The 26,405-nt window shown below is 44.5% G+C and overlaps 1 protein-coding gene across 2 annotated transcripts in view; it reads left to right on the plus strand.

Moving 5' to 3' along the window:
- Window positions 1-26,405, plus strand: part of Cacna2d3 (calcium voltage-gated channel auxiliary subunit alpha2delta 3) — a 798,817-nt gene that overhangs the window by 348,235 nt on the left and 424,177 nt on the right. For both annotated transcript variants that reach the window (XM_050158222.1, XM_050158221.1), the window contains exons 6-8: window positions 16,747-16,878; window positions 20,970-21,030; window positions 21,119-21,269. In XM_050158222.1, the coding sequence (XP_050014179.1) occupies window positions 16,747-16,878; window positions 20,970-21,030; window positions 21,119-21,269 (344 nt within the window). The remainder of the gene's footprint in view (window positions 1-16,746; window positions 16,879-20,969; window positions 21,031-21,118; window positions 21,270-26,405) is intronic.

The raw sequence follows: 26,405 nt of genomic DNA on the forward strand, positions 1-26,405 counted from the left end.
AAAGAATAGAAAGATAGAAAGCGGTATGGGGCCTGTGTGTGCATGTGTGTGTGTGAAGCAATAGGCGGTTTTGTAATTTCTTTGAACCAATAATTTTTGAACATGTCTTAAGAAGTTTATTAAATTGGAAAGAATCCCAATTTGAAGAAATGGTGAATACATTATGAATTAACATAATCACAAGAGACACTAACTTGAGCATTATCTGCATTAGCAACTTGGTAAGTTAATTAATGTTGTCTTTCTTTTCCTATGAGCAAAGTGACCTGGCTGATATCTAGGACATGCTTAAGATCCAGAGTTGGTAAAATGGCTCGGACAGTTTCAAAAGGCCATGGCCTTAGTTGTGAAGATTAGTCAAGTGTTAGAAAGATCTTACACACACACACACACACACACACACACACCTTCTACTTTATTCTTTCCTGACTAAGTAGCGGAGTGCACATCGTAATCACACTGCAGGGGCAGCACACACACCCGTCCACATGCGCACATTTCCATTGTCCATAGAAGAGAGAAGGTCATAAAGGAGTACCTGGTGTCTGCGTTTGCCCAGGAAAGGTGGGTTACTTAGCTTTTGTGTTATTAATAATTAGCATCCTTATTATGATTTGAATGTGAAGTACCCTCCTAAAAGACTCACATGTTGGAGACTTGACTCATGATGGAAGCGATGTTCAGTGATGAAGTGTCTGTAAGGTGAGTGAGCCGTAAGTGTTCTCCTGCCCTCGGTGGCTGAATTCTGATGATGTCACTTTTGAACAACACTGGTAATTGCTAGGACTACTGGAGGTGAGGGCTGAAGGGGGTGGGTCGTCAGAGAAGCACTTTGAAGTGCCTATCTCTGGGTTCTTCTTTGGGCTTCCTGGCTACCCTGCTGCGAGCAGCTTTTCTCTGCTCTGTATTCACGCTGCTGTGATGTTCTGCTTCATATCAAGCCCAAAGCAATGGATATAGTCAGAATCCAGGAGCGAAAATACACAATTCCTTTCTATTCAAGTTTTTTCCTCCTTTGTTATGTTTCTATTACCTCCAAAAATTTGAGTAACTTACCCTGTTTTCTTCCCAGTGACCTGTTTTGAATGAAAAGTTATACAGCCATCCTGGTTGTATATCCCTTAATGGAATTAAACCTGTAGGTGAACATCTATATGTCAAGAGAAACTGACTGTCAGGTCCCTGTCCCTGTCAATCAGGAGTTAGGTGTTAGTCTTATATGCCCTAGGGAGAGTTTATAAATACAATCATTCATTTTCATTTAATTTTGCTTAATGCCACTGTTCCACAAGCCAAAACTAGAGTTGCTGAGGTCCAGGGAAAGACAGCTGGAGTCTCCTTGTTAATGGTCCTTGGCCGCAGTACTGGAAGTTGGCATCATTCCTGGCACACACCATGCCCCTTGGCAGTGTTCACACTTCCAGTGGTCCAGTTCAGAAGGTTTATGGCCTGTAGATCCTCACGTGAAATGAAGTATCTGAAACAAGCACTTACAATGCTCCACCCATGTGCACCCAGACCCCTGCTGCCAGGTCCATAAAACCACCTCGGCACAAAGTTGGCTGCCTTCCCAGGGCTTCAAGGAGCATGTATTTCCTGGGATGCACTCACAGAAGACCCCATCTACTCAGATCTCTGAGATTTTTCCAAGCCTGCCCCTTTCCCAGCTTACCCATGCCTACAGGGACGGAGCTGGAAATGCCCTCTGTAGGGGATGACATGCCCTTCATCTTATTCTGCAAGGCTTGTCACTTTCAGACCAGGAAGACAGAGAGGCTGGACTTACAATTTGTAAAAGAAAAGAATACATTTTCCTTGTTCCAAGAATGTGTTTGTGTGTCTTCTGCTGTCCCGCATATTGGTCTGGATGCTGGTGGGGGCTTATCAAGGAGGGATGCTGGGAGAAGTCAGAAATATGGAAATTACATTTTTCCAGCTCCATCTATTTTTGAAGCACTGGTGACTTCATGCCCCATGGCCTGGCCTTGTATGGTCACCTGAGGGCTGTCTGACTGTTTAGGCTAATGCTATTAAGACAGTTTGTGAAGATAGCACTAAAGAATCCGATTTTCTCTGTGCAGGCGTTAAACAACCAGCGTGCACCCCTTTTTTCCTGTCCCCTTGTCTTAGGGTTGCTGTTGCTGTGATGAAACACCATGACCAACAGCAAATCGGGAAGGGGAGGGTTTATTAGACTTACATACCCCGAATCATAGTCCATTGAGGGAAAACAAGACAGGAACCTAGGGCCCGATGCAGAGACTATAGAAGAATTCTGCTTACTGGCCTGCTCTTGATGGCTTTCTCAGCCTTATTTCTCAGAGAACATAGGACCACCAGGCCAGTGAGGGCCCCACCTACAATGGGCTGGACCCTCCAGAGTCAATCACTGATTAAGAAAATTCACTGCAGACTTGTCTGCCTACAGCCTGATGGCACAGAGGCACGTTCTCAGCTGGGGTTCCCTCCCCTCAGATGACTCCAGCTTGTGTCAAGTTGACAGTGCTAGCCAACATAACTCCATTCTGTATTGCTACAAAAGTCAGAATCAGAGCGTGTGTTTTCCCCACGGTATACAGTCTCGTGTCAGGGGAGGCAGAGTCAGCTTTAGGTCTCCGGGTGTTGAAATCAAACACCAGACTTAAATCTGGTCCAATTTCCTTTTGAAATGTCCACAGCGCACCCACGTCCTGCCTGTGATGTCTGGGCCCACAGCAGCCGTCAGGATGCTGTGGAGTTCAGTTGCTCGGTTCCCGCTTGCTGTTGTCCGCTCCCTGATTCTGCAGCTCAGTACCACCCGCTTTTGTCCAGCCTGCAGCGCTATGTCTTTGCACCAGCAATATCCCTGACAGCTCCTTAATTGCTACATGCATTTGTGCAGCTCCGTGGCAATTATGTTTCAGACCCTGTCAGGGTACCTGCTAGCCTCAGGGCTGTGTTTATATTAAATATCAATAAAGAGCTGATAGCATCAGTTTGGATGGCAGGCTCACAGAAACACATTTTCCTAGGAGCCAGGACTGTCTGGAAGATGGAAAAGGAAGGTTTGAGTTTCATTCTCTCTTCTAAAGGTTAAATGAAACAAGAGCAGACTTTCTGGGCAGATATCATGAATTGGTTCTTACTAAATGGCAGCAGCCATGTAGACGGGAGGTTGTCCTGAACTGCACCTGATCTGTCAGAACAGCTGTTCTTCCCGCGGTAGCTTCTTTTATGTGTACCCTTCCCATAGGGAGCATAGGGTAGATGAGTTTTCAGATGCTGTGTTTTTATGTGTTTGTTGATGGAATTCTCACAAAAGGGGAGGGCAGAGGTCAAGGACTAGATGCTCTTGAGGCCTCCCTTTGTGCTGTGTCACACACCCTGCATGGTCCTCTCCAAATCAGAACCCATGTCCCACAGGATGATTTGAGCCTACCAGGAACTGTGATGTGATGGAGATCATGCATGTAGGGCAGTTGGTACCATGTAAGCACTGTGCAGTATTCACCCAGGGAACCTCCATGAATGTGCTCAGCACCCAGACTCTGCATTCTGGCGCTTCCTTGACTAATCATTCCTGTTGCTAGGTACCAGAATAATGTAATTCTGTCCTCTTGAAGTACCCAGAAGAGTGGCCTAGGTGCATTCCTAGGATGGTGACAAGGGAAGAGTCATGCTCACTGTTAACATCAATGATTGAGTAAATTGGGAGCATGGGGACCATGGGAAAGGGCTGAAGGGGAGGGGAGAGGAAAGAAAGGGAGCAGAAAAAAAAATGTACAGCTCAATAAAATCAATAAAAAAGGCTGCAGGAGCCTGATACTCCCCTCAACGCCTTCTACTACCCATTTGACCGTTGCCTGATGGCAGCCTTGAGTGTCTGCCCAATACTGTAGGAGTCTCTAGTGCTATTAAGATAAGACTTGACTGCAGATCCCAATCTGCAAGACCCTGCTTCAGTCTCTGCTTCCCCATTTCCCAACCTGGCTTCCTTTTGATCCCCAAATTCCAAACCCATTAATGTGCTTTGGCTCTGAGAGTCCACACCACACCCTTTCTTCCACTCCAGGCCCGTCACCATGCAGATACTAATCTCCGTGCTTGGCTATGTTATTCATTAAATTCAAGACCACATCTGGTTTTCCCTCATCACTTTGTCCCCAAGACCTGGTACGTGGTGGCACACAATGGATCTTCAGAAAATATTTTCTGAGTTAATAAATAAATGCGTATTCTATTTAGTACAGTCATTAAAGGTTTGTCAGAATATAGCAAACTGATTTCTGCCCCCTGGTAAGGTTACCAAAGTAATGTGTTAGCTTCTTGTAACTATGTCAAAAGCCTTAGACCAACAATTTACAAACAGCAAAGATTTGTTTTGATTGGGTTTATGAGGTTTAGTTCATGCCCAGCTAAGCTCCATAGCTTTCATACTCATGGCAAGGCAGAGCATCAAGGGAGAAGAGCATGGCAAAGGAAAGAGCCTCTTGCCTCATGCAGCCAAGAAGCAGAGAGAAACAAGAAGGGGCTGGTGGCAAGAAATGCTCTCCCACACAAACACGACACTGATGGCCCACTTCATCCATCAAGGTCCCTTATCTAAAAGTTCCAAGCATTTCCTGAAAGTGTACCAAGTCTCAAGTCCTTCTGAGACTCAAGAAAGGTTATTAACTGTAAGTCCCTGGGTGAAAAAGTTATCTGAGACTCAAGGAAGACTGTTAATTGTAAGCCACTTAAAAACAAGCAAACAAACAAAATCCAGGTTGTCAACTTAAATATATATAGTAGCCAAGAGCAAACATTTTCATTCTAAGTGGGATGGACGAGGACAGAGATAGAAGAGGCAGGACCTCAATAACGCTAAGACCCAGCAGAGCCATCGTTTAATCCTGTCACCCTGTTGCTCCATGGCTGGCGTCCTGGACATGTCATAGCGTGCTGAGAGCTGCCAAGGGAATGCACAGCTCTCCCGATGGCTCGCCTGGCTGCAGATCAGATGGCCTCTCCCCTGGGATACCTTCGCTAACTCATTTGTGGCTTAGCTTGGCAGGCATTTTACATTCCTGGCATCTTCAACTTCCTGGATTTGTCATTGCCTCTTTGACTTCATCTCCACAGCTCCTTCTCTTGGGTATTGCTTGGAAGGTCCATGACCTTGTAGCACATTGCCTAGCTTCCCGGGCTTTCCTTTGAAAACCAGATAGAAACATCCATGGCCCCGTAAATCTTGCCTTCTGCTTGTCTGTGTACCAAACCAGCATTACAGAGGTGGTGTCAAGGTGTGCTGCCAGCCCAGAAAGTGGCCAGCCTCCCTCAGGCCACAGTTACAGACTCCTCTGTGTACCTAACTGACTGACTGCAGGGAGCACGTCTGTATATGTCCCTGAAGTGGTGCAAAAAAGAGAACTCTTTCCATAATGCCCTTTTCCCAGGAAAAAATAATTTTAATGCAAGTTTACATGTTGCAATGGAGCCTCTAATGGATGATTTCTGAGGTGACGTCAAGGCATCTCAGTACAAAGAATTTTGCTTCTTTTCAGTGGTACTATCTCTTTAATAACCACACCTTCATACTTTTAAATGCCTTTTTTTTCCGCCAAATTTTGTGAGTTTTTCTCAAGCTCTGTCATTTGCTCTTTGTGCTAAATACGCACTGGAAATATGTCTAAAAGCATCCAGAAATAACCATTCCATGGACTGCTTGGTAATTGTTTCTGTGAGATTAATTTTACCTCAGTCTTTAAATTCATCTTCTTGAAAAGTCTCAAGACATCGACAATATATATAGAGATTCTTTGTACAAAATAAGGCATAAGGCCCTGGTCCTTCCAGGTCCCTGTAGGATCCTAATTACCATCTGAAAGACAGCCTTTTCATGATAGGGTCTCGTGCAGCCCATGCTGGGCTCTAACTGGATATATAGCTGAGGATGGCTTCAAATACTCAATCCCCTGCTCTCATTTGCCAAGTATTCGAATTCTAGGCAACTTCACTGTGTCTGGGTATGAGTACATACTTTATTGTTCCATGTCTATAAACATTCCAGCCTCCTGAGCACCACCATATTATCCATGAAGTCATCCAAGATTTCTCTGCCTTCCTTCTCCAAACCTTTCCCAACTCCCACAGTTCAGAACGTTTGTACCACATGGTTATCTAGTTACAGTGAAGGTTCAGCTTCTCCAGTGCCAGTTTTCTGTGTTATTTAGATGTCATATTGCTGCAGCGAAATAGTTGAAAGAAGCACCTTCTTGGAACAATTACTCTGTAGAGGTATCCTCCCATAGCCAACTGGACACATTGTTCTGAGCCCCAGGTGGGGCTGGACACCATGATGAGAAGCATGGTGGGGAAAAAATATTTACCTTATGGCATACAGGAAAAAACTGAGAGGTAAGAAAAACCAACCAATAAAATAGGTTTCATACTTCTGGCACTCTACTATATGCAGCTAATCCCTGAGCAAACACTGAGAGAAGAAATTAGCATCTTTTCTTTCTGCTGGAGGTTCAAAGTAACTTGGTTATTAGGCACATGTCCCACACAACATGCTGAATTTTTACTTAGTGAATACCAACCTGACTACAATGTATCAAATGCCACTTTAAAATTCCAAAACATTTAAAATGTGCTTATCTGGTGAGCATGTCCAACCTTTGTATATGAGGATATGAAATTGTCATCCACAAAGTTCCCACTTTAGTGTGTGTGTGTGTGTCTGTGTGTGTGTGTATCTTAGGGTTTCTATTGTTATGAAGAGACACCATGACCACAGCAACTCTGATACAGGAAAACATTTAATTGAGACTGACTGACAGTTTCAGAGATTTAGTCCACTATTATCTTGGTGTGACATGGCAGCAAACAGGCAGACATGGTGCTGGAAAAGAAGCTGAGAGTTCTGTATCTTGATCCACAGGCATCAGAAGGAGACTATGCCACACTAGGCATAGCTTGAGTATGTGAGACCTAAAAGCATGCTCCCATAGTGACACTGTTTCTCCAACAAGGCTATGCCTCTTAATAGTGTCATTCCTTATGGGCCAAGCATTCAAACACCAGAGTCTATGGGAGGTATTCCTATTCAAACCACCACAGTCTCTCTCTCTGTCTGTCTCTGTCTGTCTCTCCTCCCCCATCTATATATAGTGATTGATATATATATATACATATATATATATATATATATAAAATAATTCTTTTGTCTGAGGTTTCTGTCCTGTCCAGTTCCCACAGTAAAGTCCCAAAGAAATCACACAGCGTTCTACATTATGAACTGATTGGCCCAGTAGCTCAGACTTTTTATTTTAACTCTTATAACTTACAATAGCCTATTATTCTCGTCTATGTTAGCCACGTGGTGATACAGTCACATCTTGCTTCTTCTATGGCTAGGTCACAACTGCAGACTAAGCTTCTCTCTTCCTGGAATTCTTGTTGCCCTGCCTATACTTCCTGCCTGGTCACCCTGCCTATACTTCCTGCCTGGCTACTGGCCAATCAGTTTATAACTAATGTAGACCTCTGTGTGATTTCTTTGGGACTTAATGACTGCGGGAACTAGGCAGGACAGAGACCTCAGACAACATATATTGTATATGTTGTAATATACATTTTAATGTTTTAAGTATGTTTACAATTTTGTGCTGGGCTGCATTGATAGCTATCCTTGGCTATATGTAAACCACTGGCAATGGTTGGACATAGCTGTATTTCTAGGGCACTTTAGCTGAGGTTTTATTGCAATGTTCTGTAGGCAGACTCCAACTCTTGAATGCTGAGGTGATGAACTGGCCTTACATACCATACTGTACAAGAAACTGAGGTGGACACATTGGGGGACTCTTGAAGAGAAGCTTGGTATTGGTCCCAAGCCCCGTCTACTATTTCTGGCCAATAACCTTCAACTAATCTATGTTTTTTCCCAATAATAAGTACAAAGGTTCCATGTCAGAGTCCCAGGGAAAACTGACTAGTTTTCTTCATAGGGATCACCTGCTTCAATTATCTGTTGACAGCCGAGGCTGAGAAACCTGCTCCAAGCAACATGTCACCTGGATTGTGGGATACACACATTAAGTCAGAGGTCATATAAATAGAGGTCATGATCGCTAATGGTATCTTCCATTATCTAGCCATTTGTACAAGGAGCTAACATTGCTAGCCTCTGCCGTTAGTGATAGAATACTTTAAGACAGTGACCTTTACAGCCTTGGGAGCCATTTTCTTACAAAATAGGGTTGGGAGAGGAGTCTGACAGTGTGTAAATGGCTGTACAGTTTGCGGCATGTTGTAATTGTGCCATAAATATTATTATCATGATCATTTCATCATTTTGAATGCTATCATTATTTTCTCCCACAAAGACTTATGAGTATCTTATTCCCAGAACATATGAAGAGGAAAATGTATGTAAGGTTTTACACACATCTTAAAATAAGTTACAGGAATGTTGTACATGACTATCTTCCAAGACAAATACTTACCAATCAGCTTGGCGAGATCAACTATGTCAGGTTGCAAGATTATCAACCAAGCTGGGCATGTTGACTGTTTACTTCCCCTCAAAGAACAGACAGGGTCAGGAGACTCTCACCTGAGTATTTGGCTACCTGGCACCACCTGTTGTTTGTGACTTGACCCTAATGGCGGTGGTTTCAGAAAGGAGATAGAGTACAGAGGCAAGGGGATACTCAGGATCCATCTATGTGGCTGTGGGAGAGCCATCATCTCTGATGGGTAGAGACTTCTTAGTGTAGCCTTTAGAGGGCTACACCTACACCCCACAAATAACCTCTCACCTAAGTTCTTTAAAGAAGTCCAATAAACCCATTGGTTTCCCAGAATGAACTTTGGTGGAGTCATGCCTCTCCCTTCCATCCGCCCCAGGGAAGGAATCTTAGCAGTAGGTGAAAGGCATAAGGCTAATGGATAAAATGAAAATGCACTGGGGAATTCATCCCTTAAACTTACGCTGAGACCACATACAAAGAGCGTCCTTGGAAATTTGCCAAGTTATTGCTTCACAACGTCATTCAACATGGGATCATGGATCCTTCTTATTCTTCTGGCCCCAGGACTCCATCTTTGTGAAAAGTAACCTGTTTTTCATATCTAGCCTCTTGTGAAATTTAGTGGGATGGCAAATAAGCCTGCTTTGTAATTCAGGCCACACGCAAATAGTATGCTCTGTGGCCTAGGCGCGATGGGTAACTAGCATCAGACTCTCTCTTATTTATTCCAGGATCTAGTGAGAGTGATTAGGGGAGATGCCACTTATTTGCTCAAACAGAGGCATGAAAATCGCCATCCATTCTAAAGGTGGTCCAGCACCAACTGTAGTGAGGAGGCGATCAGGCCTGCTTTTTGTCCCGCCCGGCTCCTGCAGGGCTAGCTTTGCCCCCAAAATAACAACACACAAAGTGTATTCATTTAAACACTGCCTGGCCCGTTAGTTCTAGCTTCTTCTTGGCTAACTCTCATATCTTGATTAACCCATTTCTATTAATGTATGTAGCACCACAAGGTGGTGGTTTACGGGGAAAGATTCAGAATGTCTGACCTGGCAGCTGGATCCATGGCGTCTGATCCAGAGACGAGAGGTATGGTGATTGCCTCACTTTCCTTCTTCCCAGCATTCTGTTCTGTCTACTTCACCCACCTATGTTCTGACCTATCAGGCAAAGCAGTTTCTTTATTAATTAACCAATGAAAGCAACAGATAGACAGATGACCTTCCCACATCAACCCACCCTGGAGAACAGCTACATAGGCTCAGTTCCCTGCCTCCTCATTCTGGTGTAATTGCATATCTAAAAGGTACAGAGCTTCTAAGAGTTTTATTTAGGCAAGTATGAGATCCTGTCTGTCACCAAGTCCAAGGTACGCTACACCTCCCCGAAAAGCAGCCCTGCACCAACCTTGCGGCTTCTAAATCCAGACTCTTCTTCCAACGTTGGTTTTGGAAAAGAACAATTTCTTTGTAATTCTGTATCCATCTTTGTTCACTCAGATTCCCTAGGAATGGGCCCAGATTTTGTGGTAGGAAATGACAAGTTAAAATAATTTAGTTCTGCTAATTTATAGTAGAATGAAGGGGTATTGAGAGGAGAAAATCAAGTGTGTGCCAGACGACGGCAGCCTGGAGAGGAAATTCAGGCACTGAGATAGCCATGAAGATTCTGATTGCTCATCTTGGAAGAGGAAGCAGCTATGCTCGCTATGGATTTCAGAAATAAATTTGATTTGGGACCATGAGTCTAGGCAGGATGAGCCTTGGCCCCGTGCAGGCAGGGACATTATCTGTTAGAGAATGTGTACTTGGCTGGGAACTTCAACATTTCGCTAAAATCTTTTTCTGAACCTGCCCATCCCCCAGCCTCCACTAATCCTCCCCTCATGGGCCCCAGCAGCACCCCTTTCCCTGCTGTACCTGATTTCTTTTCAGATCACCGTTTTAGAACTCTGTCTACCACGCTCTTGCTGAAGGGATTCTCAGTAGCCTCCTTGGCATGCAGGTGTCCCCTCCCTGAGGTCCTCCTCCTTCCTTCCCACCCAAAGTAACTTTCTAACCGGTTCCATTCCCTTTGCAAGGCACATTTCTCTTTGAAGTTCCTTTTGTTGCCTCCTCTTGAGACAGAACTGTCTGGATTCCTGTCACCACTAGCCAAATCCCTGATGGAACCTCCAGGGAAGGAATGTTTGCTTTGGCTTCTGTTTGAGAGGTTCCGGTCTGTGCTTGATGGCTCTGTTGTCTTGGGGCTCTGGCTAAGCAGAGTGTCATGGCGAGGGAGGCAAAAAGGGATGAAGCTGCCCACTTCATAGCAGTCAGAGAGCAATGAAGGAGTCAAGCAGGAGCTTGGGCAAGGCACAGCCCTCGACAATATGCCCCCACTACCTATTTCCTCTTGTCGGACCCCATGTCCCCAAGTTTTCAAACCACTTAGAGAGTGCCATCAGATGGGAACTCGGTGTTCAGCAAATGGACCCGTGTGGGATACTTCATATCCAAACCATATAAAATCCCTATAATGTAAGTGATTGAGAAGCACCTGTTGTATAAATAAAAGAGAATAATCCAAGTGTGTTGCCTTGAGAATTTAGGGAAGAGACTGATCCAGACTTACCCACCCATGTAGTTTGTGGATAGCTGAACTAAAGTGTAGGGTTGGAGAGTCACCTCATCCCTGGGATAGTTAATGCAGCAGCGAAGGATGCACGCACGGTTCACTCTGCTCCTGAGATCAGTGCATTCAGGAAGAGCTGTTCCCATCTCTCTTCCTGGAATGAAGGTACCTGCCACTTAGGGAAGTGAAGGCCCAGACTGTTAGCTAGCATGTGTCAAGTGTGAGCTCAGTGCTGGAACTCCACTCCAGAGCTGAGCCTCGGATTGTTGGGCTGCTTTGCAATGGGGTTGCCCAGCAACTTAGACAAAGAGAAAGGAAGAACACTCATCCCGGGGATGTGTTCATGCGTTCCCTAATGGACTAGATGAGAAGCAGCCTCTGTTTATGATGTGTTCATGCCCATCTGCTGCACTAAGTACTTGGATAGACTTAGAACTGAAAGGCGTTTTGTTGTTGGGATGTCTGCTGTGTTATAAATACAAGCCAAGGGTATGGAAGATTCTCTTTAGATGCTAAGCATAGATGTACCACAACGGTGGCAGCATTCTCTCCAGACTTTGCCTAGTGTCTGTTCTGGTAAAAGCTGAACATTCTTGACATTTTGGGGGTGACTGTATCTCAGCAGGGAGGCAGGACTGGTGCTATTTCTGGATTGTATAAAGAGAGACATGCACAAAAACGCTGTGGAGAGTGGACAGCAAGAGTGGCAAGAATGACCCTGTCGTGTGGAAATGTTATATTACATGGAAAATACTGTTTATGTTATGTGTGCTTGACATTTAAGAAAATGGCTTTGGGGCTAAGGGGATCCCGGCTTAGCTGGTTAATCACTTACCATGAATGCATGAGGACTAGAGTTCAAATCCCCAGCGCCCATGCCAATGCTGAGTGGGCATAGGGGCCTGCCTGTAATTCTAGCACTCAGCCAGGATTCTCAGAACAAGGTGGCCAGTGGAACTGGTCAAGTTGGTGAGCTCTGCTTTCAACCGAAATAGGCTGCCTCTGTGAATACGAGAGAGTGATAAAGAAAAACACCCAACATCAACCTCTTCCTCCCACATGCATGTGTACATTTGTGCACAGCAGCACATAAATGTGTACCCACAAGCATATATATGCACATGTATACCACACACAGACACAGGTCAAAAGTATATGTTTAAAGATACATGTTATTGCAATGTGGTTGGGACTCATCAACTATGCTCATACAAATAATTTGACCTGAAAATTAGAATTGTTGCTGCAGAAGCACAGAGTGAGGCCTTTAAAGGGGCTCTATCACAAAAAGTCCTGTGCGTCCTCAACTCAGACCTTAAAAATAATATACACAGGGGCTGGAGAGATGGTTCAGTGGTAAGAGCACTGGCTGCTCTTCCACAGGACCTGGGTTCAATTCCCAGAACCCAAATGGTAGCTCACAATCATAGGTAATTCCAGTTTCAGGGGATCCAACACCCTTTTCTGACTGTGTCAAATATATATTTGATGCAAGACATACCTGAAAACAAATACTCATACATATAAAAATATATGCAAACCATGAAATAGGAGTATATTTTAGAGAATAATTCAGAGTATGGATACCATGTGAATAGTGGCCTCCAAACCATCTGAGCCTTAACCTCCCATTTTTGTAGATGTGACTATATAAAGTCTGGACTTGATGTCTACACATGTCCTTATGATGGAAAGAATTGGGTATTTGATACAGAGACTCAGAAGGGTGGCCCACATCATGAGGAGTCTCTAAGCCAAGGAATGCCAAGTTAGCACAGGGTACAAGGAGGTTAGGAGAATGACAAGGACAGTCTTCCTCACAGGCTCCCAAAGATGTCAGCCCTGTCACACCTTGGCTTTGGACTTTTGGCTTCCAGAATCATAAAATAATAAGTTCTGTTGTTAGGGCCACCAGGTCTAGAGTCATTGATTAGAGCAGGTGGCGGGTATGGTGTCTAAGAACCCTCAGATGACAAGAGGGGAAGATCCTAAATGAGGCAAAGGGACTGTAGAAACATCTGGAAACCAAACTTAAACAAGGAAATGCTTAGCTTGTTGCATGAGAGAATGGTGAGAATTTTACGAATGACCACAAGACAGTCAAGACCTCAGCTCCCAGAGAAGGACCATGTGGCTAGAGCACCAGGACAAACCCCGACTGACAGCGGCTTCTTCCTCAGTGGCTAGTAGAAGGGTCCCACTGAGGAAGGGTGGATGGGCAATCTTGACTTATTCTTGAGTTACTGACTTCTGCTGTAGGCCATTGATGATGAGAAACCATCTTTAACCAATGTGTGTGTGTGTATGTGTCTTAGATATTTGAATGCCTTATTCAAATGCCTTGTATCCATGTCTGTCTCTTTGCTGACTGTAATGACAGACAGCTCTTCAAGGCTTTCCCATCTATTAAGATTGCTCATGACAGAAGCCTCTGAATTCCATACACTCACTATCATGGTTTCATATCCCAAGGAATCACATGGATCCATGTTAATCCAGCCTCTGTTTTGAGCAGGTCATATTTACTAGTCCCACTTTACCATGCCCTTGAAAGTCAAATCTCCCTTTTCTTAAAGAACCACTTCAGAGCAAGATTTTGTGTCCAGTAGATTACCTGGTATCGCTGACTGTGCTCATTGGTGGAAATTCTGGAATTCCAGGACTACCTGGAAGGATGGGAGTCCCGTCTCTATCCACAAAGGAATCATAATTATACAATTGAACCAGTCCCAAAGCAAACATGGTCCCACTGAAAACCACTGAGTTCTGCAACATGCTGAGATGATGAGCTAGTAAAATAGATTGTCTTTTTTTTTTTTTTTTTTGCTTCTGACTGTGGTAAGGTTTTGTATGATTTTGATATAATTAAGTCCATTGATGGAGGTGAAAGCTGTGGGTTTTTTGGAGTTGTTATTGTATTTGCATGTTTGTGGGCTCATGTAAGTGGCTTTTGCAGCCAAGAGTGAGTCACAGTAATTACTATCAAGCTTGGGCAGGAATAATAAATGGGTTTGTTCTCCAGGACTACAAGGATAAAACCTTTCTCAAAAGTATCCTATGGTATAAGATTGAATCAGTCATGTTCACACTCCCAGGCTATGGTGTGGTTGATACAGTTGCAGGGGTTACAACATGTCCTTTTGAGATAAAAGTCCAAGTCCCAATGGCCTACATGATCTGAAAGAGATGGCAAGGTGGAGGTGAGGCTGTCAGGCCAGACCCAGGCCCACCAGCTCATCAGCTGCCGATTGTAGACTCTGTCTATCTAGGAAAAACATGAAGGGTGGCCAACTGAGGAAGGACAGGCAGCTGTGGGCAGGCATGGAAGAGAGCTTGAGTACTGTTCTAGTTTCATAAAATACCCTGATGAAAATTTATGGGAAAGAAGCTTTCTTTCAGCTCAAAATTTCATGTAACATTCCATCTTAGCAGGGAGCTCAAGGTGGTAGAACTTGACGTGGTCAGCCATTTCATAGTAACACACAGAGAGAAAAAAATTAATTCATACAAGCCTGTAACTCAGCATACTTTGTCTGCTCTTAAACAGCATAGGACTCAAACCCAAGGGTTGGTTCCACCCAATGTTGGCTGGGTCTTCCCATGTCAATGAATTTAACCAGACAATCCCCCACAGACATGCCCACAGGCCAATCTGAACTATCCAGTCCCTCACTGAGACTCTTTTCAGGACATTCTAGTGTGTCAACTTGGCAATTAAAAGTAAACATCTTATGTCCCATGGGCCAATAATCAGTTTCCTTTGCATTATAGTTCATTGGTAGGTAGGTGTATTTTTAGAATGATTTATTTTTCATTGGCATACTAAGCAAATTAATGCCAGGATGACAAAATCTGTCTTTATCATCCCTACCTGTAGAGTACCAGGAGGCACTGGAACAAACATTCTACTGTGTGGTTGCCATGACTCAGCAGTCCAGAGGAGACTCTGGAAGAGAGACCTGGACTTTGGGTCAGTGGAATAGCTCTGTGGGTGCTTTCTACTGCTGTATTCCACATCTGGGCTACAACATCAGCAGTCCCACCCGGCTTACCCTTCTGTGCTTGGAGGGAAGCATGCAGATGAAGGAGTGGCAGGGGAGAGTCTGAAGGGCACCAGGATGGATGCTGAATCTGCCCGGCCTTTGCTTCTCATAGGCTTTGTATAGCTCAATCCAAAGGAGAGGGAAGACAAAAGACTTCTCTACCGTGATACAAGGAGCAAAGTAATCACCTTCTCAACACCCAAAGCATCAAGTAACCACACCTAGATCAAAGCATCCTGTTAGTTGTAGCCCCTGGGTCAACCCTCCAGTCAATAACCTATAAGAAGCAAGAGTAGGCCTGAGCTGACTCCACATCTGTGGGCTCCCACATTCTACCATTAGCTGTTTCCTGAAGATCTTTTGAGCTTTTCAAGCAGGCCACCAGCATGGGCCTTATTATTACTGTTCGCCTATAATGCAAGCACAGGCTAGCGCTCTGTCTCTTAGCAGCCCATGCAGTTTTAGAAAAGGCCCTGCTTCCTGTCCCAGTTCCAGTCTCTGTGTGGCTCAGTGTCATTTGCCTTCCTACCTGGAGGGCTATTGGAGGGGACAGAAGAAAGTGACCCCATGCTGTCCCATGGGAAGGGAGCAGGAAGTGGGCTCTCCTCTACTTCTCCCAGTCTATATGGTCATCGCATTGCTACTTTACCTCCTCATATCCGGGCTAACTAGTGGTTCCTTTTAGAACTGATTGTGGTTGAGTGTTGTCTTATTCTGAAACATTGTCTTCAGGAAAAAAGAGAAACGGAGAGAAAGTAGACAGTCACAAAGCACCTCCGTGATCCGCCTTCTTTAGCCCGTAGGTAAAAATTCCTTTTTTTCTCTTTTTTTTTCCTCTGCTCTCATCTTTTAAATATATAAAGAAAACACAAAGAATTAATTTGGACTTTCAATGGGAGGAAAGAGGTTTGTTAATGGAACGCGAGGACAGAAAAGTAATTGTCTTTTTTAGAGAGTCTCACTATGGAGCTGAGGCTGTTTGGATCACCCAGGATGGCCTTGAACCTTGACCTTCCTGCTCCTGCTTCCTAAATTCCCTGAGTGCCACAGTGTCCAGATCGTGTGGTTTCTGTAGAACAACCTTTGTTTTATCTCTCATTTGTCCACCCATCCACCCAGCAACCCATCTCTCCACGCATTGGTCAGTGCAGATTTCCATCCAGTCGCTGAGTATCCACAGGGCAGAGGATGAATGACAAGATCTTCCCGTACTGGGTTCACACTCTGCTTAGTGCAAGGGGAGAGCTTATGATGTAACCCCAGCTGGAGCAGGGCCCTGTTGGCTGAGGTGATTAGTAAGAGACAGCACATCTTCCTTTCGAATGCTGGATTCCAGAAATCAGGAAGCAGATGCTAAGAGAGCTGTGTTCTCTGTCAAATCAAGTATTACCAATACAAGGCCACGCCGTTTGAGTAAGATACACCAATGGAGGCTCCTGGGCGGCACAGAGAACAGACAGGAACACCATCCTGAGTGTCTGGAATCTCTGCCTCTCAGCATCTCAGACTCACTGATGTGAGTGAGCCCGGAAGCATGCTACCTGTGATCTGGCTCCCTCTGCTTCCTAATGTTGCTCTGCTCTGTTTGTTTTCAGATCCTGCGATTGTCAATGGTGTTTATTGGTCTGAATCCCTAAACAAAGTGTTTGTAGATAACTTTGACCGGGACCCATCTCTCATCTGGCAGTATTTTGGAAGTGCAAAGGGATTTTTCAGGCAATACCCAGGTAAGTGTGCCTAAGTTGACTACCCTGGTTTCAGTGAATGATGTTGTGAGTCCCTTTAGTTTCCCAAGTAATAGTTTTCTCCGTTCCCTTGGAAGAAAGTGAAGAATTAGATCCTGTTGTTAGCATACAAAATAGGAGCAAAAAGGAGATACCTGTGTGTATGTACACGTGCGTATGTGTGTGCTCACACGCGTGTGTGTGCACACACACACCCCGCATTGATAACAGAAACTGTGTGGCTTTAGCATCTTTATCCATAAATTAATTCGTAGAGCAAACAAAGCACTGGGGCATGACCCATACCACATTTGGTCTTCTCAGACAAGAGCTTGGTTTCTCATTATTCCACTCGTGTTCATTGTTGTGTGATCATTGTTGTCAGAGGAAATAGATCAAGTCATGGGGGCAAAAGTAAATTTTGACTAAAAGGTGTAAGAAATATAGAACGTGAACTTAGGTTCTCTGACTCCAGAGGTGGCTTACCTCTGGAGTCAGAGGTTGAAAGAGTCGAAGCATGGCAGATGGTGACACCCCTCTAGAGAGCACCCCCTCAACAACTCCCCCAGGTCAGCATGTTTCTGGCATTTGTTTGTCATTCCCATGGAACAGGTGTTCCATCTGGAGCCTTCCTGGGCCTCTGCCTCGCAGTAGGGTTTTAATTCTAGCTTGGCTTAAATTTTAATTAAAACGGGAAGTTTTAATTTTGCTTACAAGTTGTGAAAACAGGACTTGAGGCTGCAATTGTTCCAGCATCACAGCTGTAGAAATTAACTAGCTCAACCTAAAAGGAGGGGGAACATGCACACTCATGCGCACACACAAACACACTGCACATTCTTGGAGCAATTAAGCCGAGGCTTTCATTAAGTAAGGCTAGGCACCCGATGACTTTCGACGTTACCGCACCAACACCATAAGCTTCCACCTTTAGGAGTGTTTGCTCTGCACACAGCATCTGTGGCCTGAGACGTGCCTGACGGGGCATCTGCCTTAGCAGATTATTCAATGGCTCCCAAGAGTCCTGTTCCGCAGGGTGCACATGCTTCCTTGTGGAGCTCACAGTCATTTAAGCAATAAGTATCCTATTACAGATAATGTTATAATAAACAGTGGACCATTAAAGTTTTTAATGTCACTAAATTGCAGTCCGCGTTGATGTGCATAGCAGAGCAACTTTGATGCACACTGTTAAGGCTGGAAATTGTGGAGCAAGCCAGCCCGCCTAGCAGTCACCTGGATAGCTGGCCATCTGACCTTGTGGCATTGGGATGTGGGTGGAAGAGGTAAATAGGAGCCACAATCATGGGGTGTCTTCACCAACAAGAAATCTTTAAAGTAGAGTTGTAAAGATGTTGGAAAGCAAGGGGAGTCACCATAAAGGGCTCATGTGATTGGGAGATTTATTAATAGATGAAGCCAGTTTAGTCAAAATGCTAGCACTTCTCCTGTGGTAGTTTTGGCACAATTTTAACTCCATAGGATATCTGTATCTTTTCTGCCTTTGTTAATACATGGATACAGTCTTCTGAAGAGATTTGGTTGCCCTGAATGATGTCGTGTGGCCACTTGACTCTGGAATTGGTTCCAGACAGAGCTCATCTCTTGCCTCCTGCTCACACAGTAAAGAGAAGCATGAAGTGGGAATTTTACCATGGATTTTTTTCATATTAGGATACTTCTGTCCGCTTTCACTGTATTGTAAAAGCGCCAGTTGGTACCAATATACCTGACCTTAGGTAGATAAACTCTTCTTCATCCTCACAAGTGTATCCAAAGCCCTAGGCTTATCATAAGCCGTGAGTGAGGACTTGCAAAGCAGAAGGTAGATTAGGTAGCAGAGGTCAAATTCCCCAGTTTGACCTTGAGAAGCTCTCTCTTGTGAAAAACACCTTGATCAGAAGTTTGGGTAACAAATGGCATAGACCCAATGAAGCCAAGCTCCAGCAAGGAACTCATGTTTAAGCCCCTAAAACCTGAAGTCGCGTGTGCTGTTCTAGAAAACTGGTACGTTCCATCCAACACTCGGTCAGATCCTTGTTTCTCTTGCACATGATCCACTTAAACCGAGGATCAGTGTCTTCCATCTTGCAGGATTTTTTTTCAGTGAGGATCGTGGGGGTGTAGTGGGCATGCGCTCCAGTAGTTTGGATAAAAGCACATCGAACTGTGCATGTCTGGAACACAGGACTGCTAAGCCTCTCTCAGGTAGTACTTGGTTACAGCGGCCCTGGTGAAGTCATGAAGCATCTCAAGCTTAGTGCCTCTTGTGCCTCTTTTACCTGTTAGCCACCACCGGGCATCTGCCTGTCCTGGCACTTGTGATTTCTTTCTGAGTGTCTGTGCCTCCAGAGAGACTCCTTGGGGGATTCTAGTTTGGGTCAAGTTGACCTGCACAGGGTCATCCTATTCTGTGTCTACTTCGGTGCTGGTATTGTATTCTTTGCTAGTTTCCCAGCAGGCTGATCTGATAGGGGCTTTTAGGGAAACAGGGCTGCCAAGGGCGCCTGTGGGGATGCGGAAGTTGCAGCCCACCTGCAGTGCTCCCATTTCATAGCCACCCCTGTCCCTTCTAGAAGTTTTGGGAGAGCACAGCACAGTAAGGATGTCAGTAGAAGAAGCCTGACAGAGCCATACAGTTCTGGTGGATGAGACATGGTGTCTATAAATATGCACGGGCAGTAATGACACATGTGATGAATGCAGGGAGCATGCACTGGGTCAGCACACACACACACACACACACACACACACACACACACATGGGATTGTGCCATTCTAACTATGCCTGACTTTCCACAAAACAGTGTGCCAGATACATTCGGAATGAACCGCATTATGGCCCCTTATTGTGCCCTTTAGAGTAGGTCCCAGTGCTGGTACCAGGAGGGCAGATCATAGTATCACTGTGGGACACACAGTGCCATCTCCAGGCTATCTGGATATCTGTGTGGTGGTTTGTGTGCATTCTCTTCTCCCAGTCAGTTCTTGCCATGGCAGGATCAAGAATGCTGGCCGTCGTGAGTTGAGAAAGACAAAGAAGCAGTCAGTGCTGTGCTTCAAATCAGGACTTTCAGCCATGAAAATAACTTTTCTGTCTTTTTTTTTCTTCTTCAAAATCTGTTTGAAGTCCTCTAGCCAGGAGCAGGACTGCTGGCCAAGAATGGCGAGGCCCTAACTTGTTTTAAAGCAGTCATTCCTGTATTTTTAAATGAATGAGAAGTAATACATTTATTTGTTTATTATGTGTGTGTGAATGTGGGCTGTGTATGCATGAACACATGTATGTACATGTCACCGTGTGTGTAAGTCAAGAGGGCAGCTTGAACCAGGTGCTTCTTTTCTGCTATCATGTGGGCTTGGGGATTAAACACACATTGTCAAGCTTTGCAGGAAATACTTTTGCCTGCTGAGCAGTCTTATTGGCCCTGAAACAAAATACCATTCTTAAACTAATCAGATGTACAAGGAGAATGCCACCCTTGGTTCTCCATCTATGAGAATGGGAATGACTATGGGAAAAACTGCTTTGGCTTCCAGGCCTAGAGTCAAACTTTATTTTGCAGAATAATTAGGGTCATTTCATTTGAGCAGGGAAAGGCATGCCAAATGTCTGAGTTTTAAGACAGGAGCTGGGAGGAAACACTGTGAGGTGGGACCATCAGATCCCATGGTTTCTCCTTAGCCCAGGCGATAGACATGACCTCACTGGGGTCTGGGGATGGGGCCAGACACTGCCTAGAGACCTTTGAATGATGCCAGCAGCTTCAGCACCTTGCTGGGCTGTGAGAAATGGTCTTGGCTGTCTTTATCCAAAGCTGTGAAAGGAACGAGAGTCACATCCCTTCTCCATGGACAGCATGTTGTGGAGGCTGTCTCCATTCACTGTCCGAGGCAGGAAGGGCTAAGGCCCTGTTTGCTGTAGGGCTCGCGCCTGAGGGCGCTTTGCAGAGCTGGGTGAATGACCGATGAGGAGCTCCTGGGCTCTGATTTTCCACCCCATCTATTGGGTCAGCAAAGCAGAGCAGCCTTAAAGTACTGCAGATAACCATTTGAAGTCTCAGGGTTTCTCAACACCCCCATTTTTCTTCTAGGGATTAAATGGGAACCAGATGAGAATGGCGTCATTGCCTTTGACTGCAGGAACAGGAAATGGTAGGCAGAGCTTAAACCTCTTAGTCAATTTTGAGAGAAAATATCGAGAGGCCACAATTCATGTTTACTTAATTTTCTGTCCACTTAGGTATATCCAGGCAGCAACTTCTCCAAAAGATGTTGTCATTTTAGTGGATGTCAGTGGCAGCATGAAGGGACTCCGCCTGACCATCGCCAAGCAAACAGTCTCCTCGATTCTGGACACTCTGGGCGACGATGACTTCTTCAACATCATCACAGTGAGTGTGCCTGTTCTGTGCTTTCTTTGCGCTTTGGGTCATTCACACTGTTGCTGTTGGATGTGCAGGTTCTGGGGACCAGAAGATGAAGGTTGATTATGGCCACATGCAATTCACTGAATCAGGGACAGTAGAGGGTCTTCTAGGGAGACTGAGAATGCTATGGAATTCATTGCTTCTTTGAGGTTAGCAAACAGCATCTCCAGCCTTTTTTGGGGATCTTGGGGAAGAGATGTAGAAAAGATGTCCCATGGGCTGCCAGAATTTTTCATGTGATATTGAACTTGAAGCCAGGTCAATCCCATGTCCATGATGGTAACTGATGAGATACTGAAAGACGGGGAGTAGTGTGCCCTTCGTAGATACAACATCTTTCCTCCCCAACACTCCAGGAGATTGGCCAGCTTGGGCATATTCTCCAAGGGAAGAGCCGAGAAAAGCATCAGTGAAATGTCTGGGGTCCCAAGACATGGCAGGCCAGAGAGTCAGCCATGGCTGGACAGTGACACAGACGTGAAGAGAGATGTATTCCGTTGTAGTTATTTTTGTTCTTCACTGTTCTTTGATATGATTGTCACCATGCACCTTATGCCCCTTCCCTTTCAAAGACCTCCCTCTCTTTTCAAAGATTTCAGTCACAAGGAGCTTCGCCCCTCTGTCATGATCAGCTAGGCATGTGGATGTGGTGCACAGGTGTGCTTTGCCATGTTCATCCGTTTGGGACATCCTATGTTCTGTGTCGCAGGTGACAGTGGAGGTAGTGTGGCAAGAAACGTGGAGTTTGGGCATTGGCGTTTGGATGCGGCTCTGTGGTGCGTGCCTTTCCATACCTTTGGACAGAGGGTGATGTCATCAAGTCCTGTGTTAGGGCAGCTGTCGGAAGAAACAGATCACCAACTTCTGTTCTCTAGGTCAAGGTGCAAGTGCTTAAGTAGCAAGGGTATTGCCTGGGTCCTCTTCCGACATTTTCTGATGAGATCTCCAGATGCAAAGGCTTAACCACAAAGCAAAGGAACTGACAGTAAAGCTGAGGCTTTAAAAAGCCATTGAGCTGTGCCAGCAAGGCGGTTCAGGAAGAAAAAGTGTTAGCTTCCCAGCCACAAGTCAATCCCCAGGACTCTAACAATACAACACCACCTGTTCTTTTCCATGTCACAAGCATGTGTGTGTGCATACTCGCATGTGTGTGTGCATACCCATGTACACACACATGCATCTGCCTAATAAGTGTAGTAAAATTTTAAAGCTCGGAAGAGCAACTGGAAAAGAAGGAAACTAGTACCTTACTGGGTGCAGAAGTTGATTACCGTGTATGCCCAGTCCCTTGGTCAATGCCTGACAAACAGCAGGAGTTTAAAAGCTGAATAATACAGTCTACATCAGGGCTTCTCAGCCTGTGGGTCTCGACTCCTTTGGGAATCCAATGATCCTGTCACAGGGGTGGCCAAACCATAGGAAAACCCAGGTATCTGCACTAGGATTCATACCAGTCGCAAAATTACAGTTATGAAGTAGCAGCGAAAATCATTCTATGGTTTGGGGTCACCACAGCATGAGGAACTGTATCAAAGGGTCGCAGCATTAGGAAGGATGAGAACCACTAGTCTCTAGAGTACCCACTGTGTGAAGCCCACACCCAGAGAACCCCAGTAACTCACTGCATTGACCTTTCACCTTAGCCCTGTGCACATGGTGTGAAGGCAGAGGCACAGAGCAGCGTACATCACTGTCTCAAACAGGCAGTCGGAAGGAGGCGCACAGTGAAGCCTTGCTGACTTGCCTGCTCTAGCTCTCTTGTGCAGAAGTGGAGAGAATACGACTTGTCTCTTCGGCCATCTCACCGTGCAGACCTTGAATTCAGGGCCTCATGCTTTGCAAGGAGGTTTCAGATCAAGAGTCCATTGGCTTTCTAATCAGGATTTCCCCTAGTTGCCAGCCTCCACGTGACTATGCAAATGTGGTCGGAGGCTCACGTATCCTGGAGCATTTACAGATAAGTCGCAGCAAATTCGAGACTATCTCTTTTATTAATCTTTAATTATGTCTCGCAGAAGTATCAGAAATCCACAGAAGAAGAGGCGCTAACTAATTACATCCTACGTCCTTTATCTGTCAGAATTTATTGTTCAGTTAACACGGCCAATCACGTGGAATAATCTGTGTAAGTTCATTAAGATATCCAGCGTCAACGCAATAATGAGGAGAGGGTGATTAAGTTAATTAAAAGGAGACAGCCAGCTATTATGGAATAGTTGAGGGAAAATATTTTTTCTTTACCCTGAATCATCTCCTGATAGAAGAAATCCCATTGGCAGTTAATATTAGCCATCACTTTGCATCTATCCCTTAGTTTCTAGCATGAATTAAGACTATGTGCAGTTATTGTGATGAAGATCTCTGGATATCTTTACTTGACCCCTTATGACCGTGATCTCCTTGTGTGTGTAAGTGAATGGATGGGATATAGTAGTGAATTCACATAGGAAGGCAATGAATCAATTCTAACTTTCTATGGTGATTGCCCTTGAATGAACAAAACCTGTAAATTTCTTTGAACAATTCAGATTGTTCATTCTTACATCTGATACAGTTATTTCAATTTTGTCTATATATCTGTCCACATACTTCAAAATTATATTACATTTTAGTATGTGTGTATCTTTGGATGTCAGAGGGAAGCCTTCAGGAATCTATTCTTTCCTCTTAGCCTCTGGGTCCTGGGGACTGAACTCAGTCTGTAAGTTTAGCAGCAAGTGCCTTTACCCACTGAGCTGTCCAACTGACCTAAACCTATTTAATTTTTTCACAAATAGAATCATATTCCACAGAATACCTACTAATTCATCTCTATGTCTGATTTTAATTAAGTGTATTTGTCACATATAGTTGACATTAGAAGTTTGCCCAAGCCTCTTGCTGCCTATAGATGTATGTGACTATTGTACTGTGAGGCCCTCTCATCTATCTGAGCGTGCTCTAGCAGATGAGCTAGCTCTCCATGACCTGGACCGCACTGAAGATACTGTGTACATGCTTGTGAGGTGGGGCGTGCATTTGACTTAGAATATATACATGAAATTGCTACACCAGCGAGTATCACATCAGTCCCACCATAGTATCCACCAAGTAGTGTGCAAGTTCGCATCTTCTGGATGGCTGGAGGCCAGAGCTGCAGATTCAGAGGGGGTCAGCTGTCACTTGCATTCCCTTGAGTTGTATCTTCTGGTACTCAGTGCATCATACACTAGTTTTGCTTTAGGGACTCTTATTTTGCTGCAGCATTTCCTCCCACTCCCACCTTGCATAGTGTCTCCAGAGTATGGTGTGGCTTTTCCCCAAGTCTTTTTAGAATAGCTTCTGGCTTGAACTAGTGGTGATGGGTGCATACATGAATGTGGTTACTTGGTTCTTGCAGAATTCTGCTGCCTAAGAGGACATTCCTGTGGCAACCTTTGCTGTGTGGCCAGCCTTCTTCTCCTCACCATGTAGATGCTTAAGGAAGCATCTTAGAGATAGAAAGTCAAGAGCACATTCCTTACTTTCAGTCCTGGAGGTCTTCATGCACTGTAGGGTTTTGTTTAGACAAATCTAATTTATCCTTGTCTTTGATTTCAGTGTCATAATGCAGGAAGGCAGGGGACATTCAAATAGTAGGAAAGATATTTCATGGCCATTTGAATGATTACATTTCATTAAATTCATTGTCAAGTATATCTTATGTATTATATTGAAAAACTCATAATCTGGTTTTTTCCAGAGAATAAATATGAATGAACACTTTTATCTTTGATGGGCAGGATATTGAAAAATCTACCTAGAGCTAATGAATTAGCTGCTGGAATTTAGAAAGAACAAGGGAAATAGAGGGGTTTGTGCACTTGGAGTTAGAATTTGAGGTTAAATTATGACACAAAAAGGAGCATATATTTCTTCATTGACTTGGAAGTCTTCCTCCAAGCCATGCATTAAATGAACAGCATTATCATAAAAATGAGGGTGTTAATTCCATCTGCTACTGGAAGTTGAGAAATGGATTTTACAGAAGCCTAGGTCAGGCATTAAGTGAACACCACATTAACTGGGCCAGCATTGTGAAATCAATTTAAAGGCCTCCTGCAGTTCAGGACTGTGCAAATGGTATGGAGGAGACTCATTTGCGAGTTCATCCTAGACAGTTCTGGTGCTCTGTAATTCACTGTTGTTGTTGTTGTTGTTTTTCTGAGAACTAATTCTCCCACACTCTTGTGCTGTGCTCCCCTTTACAAAGCAAACCTCACTATCATGAGGCATGGGTTGGTGTTCACTTTTTTTGCTGGTTAGTGCTGGACTGCTAATTTTAGCCAGTTGTTTTTCTAGTTTCACAAGATATTTTGGTAAGCTGGAAGAGACCTTGCCTTGGTGAAAATATTGTGGTTTCCTCTGCTTCCTTCCATACTTCCTCCATTGTCATCCTAAAAGTCATTTAATTAGAGATACAGCCGCAAGACTATTAACTTATTTAATTGAGTCTCATTTGTATCAGCTTCCTAAAATGGAGCAATGGGGCTTCCTCCATTGCTTCTGTGAGCAAGCCAGCTTATGGACTTTTAATATTATGGGCTCTTGGTAGAATTCCAGAGTCTCTAGGACATACCTACTTATTCCTTTATGGCTAGCTTATCAATCTGTTGTTTGGAAATGGATAGAGATTCTATTTTTTAGGTTTAAACTTCAGTTTTTTTCTTGTGTCATTAGTGAGTTTCTCTGCACTCTTGCTTTTTTTGCCCTTTTATTATTGTGGTCAGTAGGTCTAATAAACATGGCTGTGTGCTCGGTGTTAGGTGCTAGGCTGCTGTAGAAGACAGCCATCTGCCTCATGAACCCTGAGATTCTGTGTGTGACTGTCTGATGGGGAAGCCCAGGAACAGCCACTCATGGTACAATGAGGCCAGCACCTTGTGGGAGAGAGCCTGCCAAGGACAGGGTTAAAACATGCAAACCATGGGAGATTTGGAGACAGCGTCTTAGAAGGTGATGTCTAGGCCAGCATTGAAGGAGATAGACAGTAGGCCTAAGTCACGGGGTTGGTTCAGAGATGGTAGGGGGAAGGATATTTACTGAGAAGGCAAGCGTCCTTTTCAGGTTGTGAGTCTCTCT

Source organism: Alexandromys fortis, unplaced genomic scaffold (assembly GCF_014885135.2).
Source record: "Alexandromys fortis isolate MF-2015 unplaced genomic scaffold, M_Fortis_MF-2015_v1.1 scaffold_106, whole genome shotgun sequence".
Taxonomy (NCBI): Eukaryota; Metazoa; Chordata; class Mammalia; order Rodentia; family Cricetidae; genus Alexandromys; species Alexandromys fortis.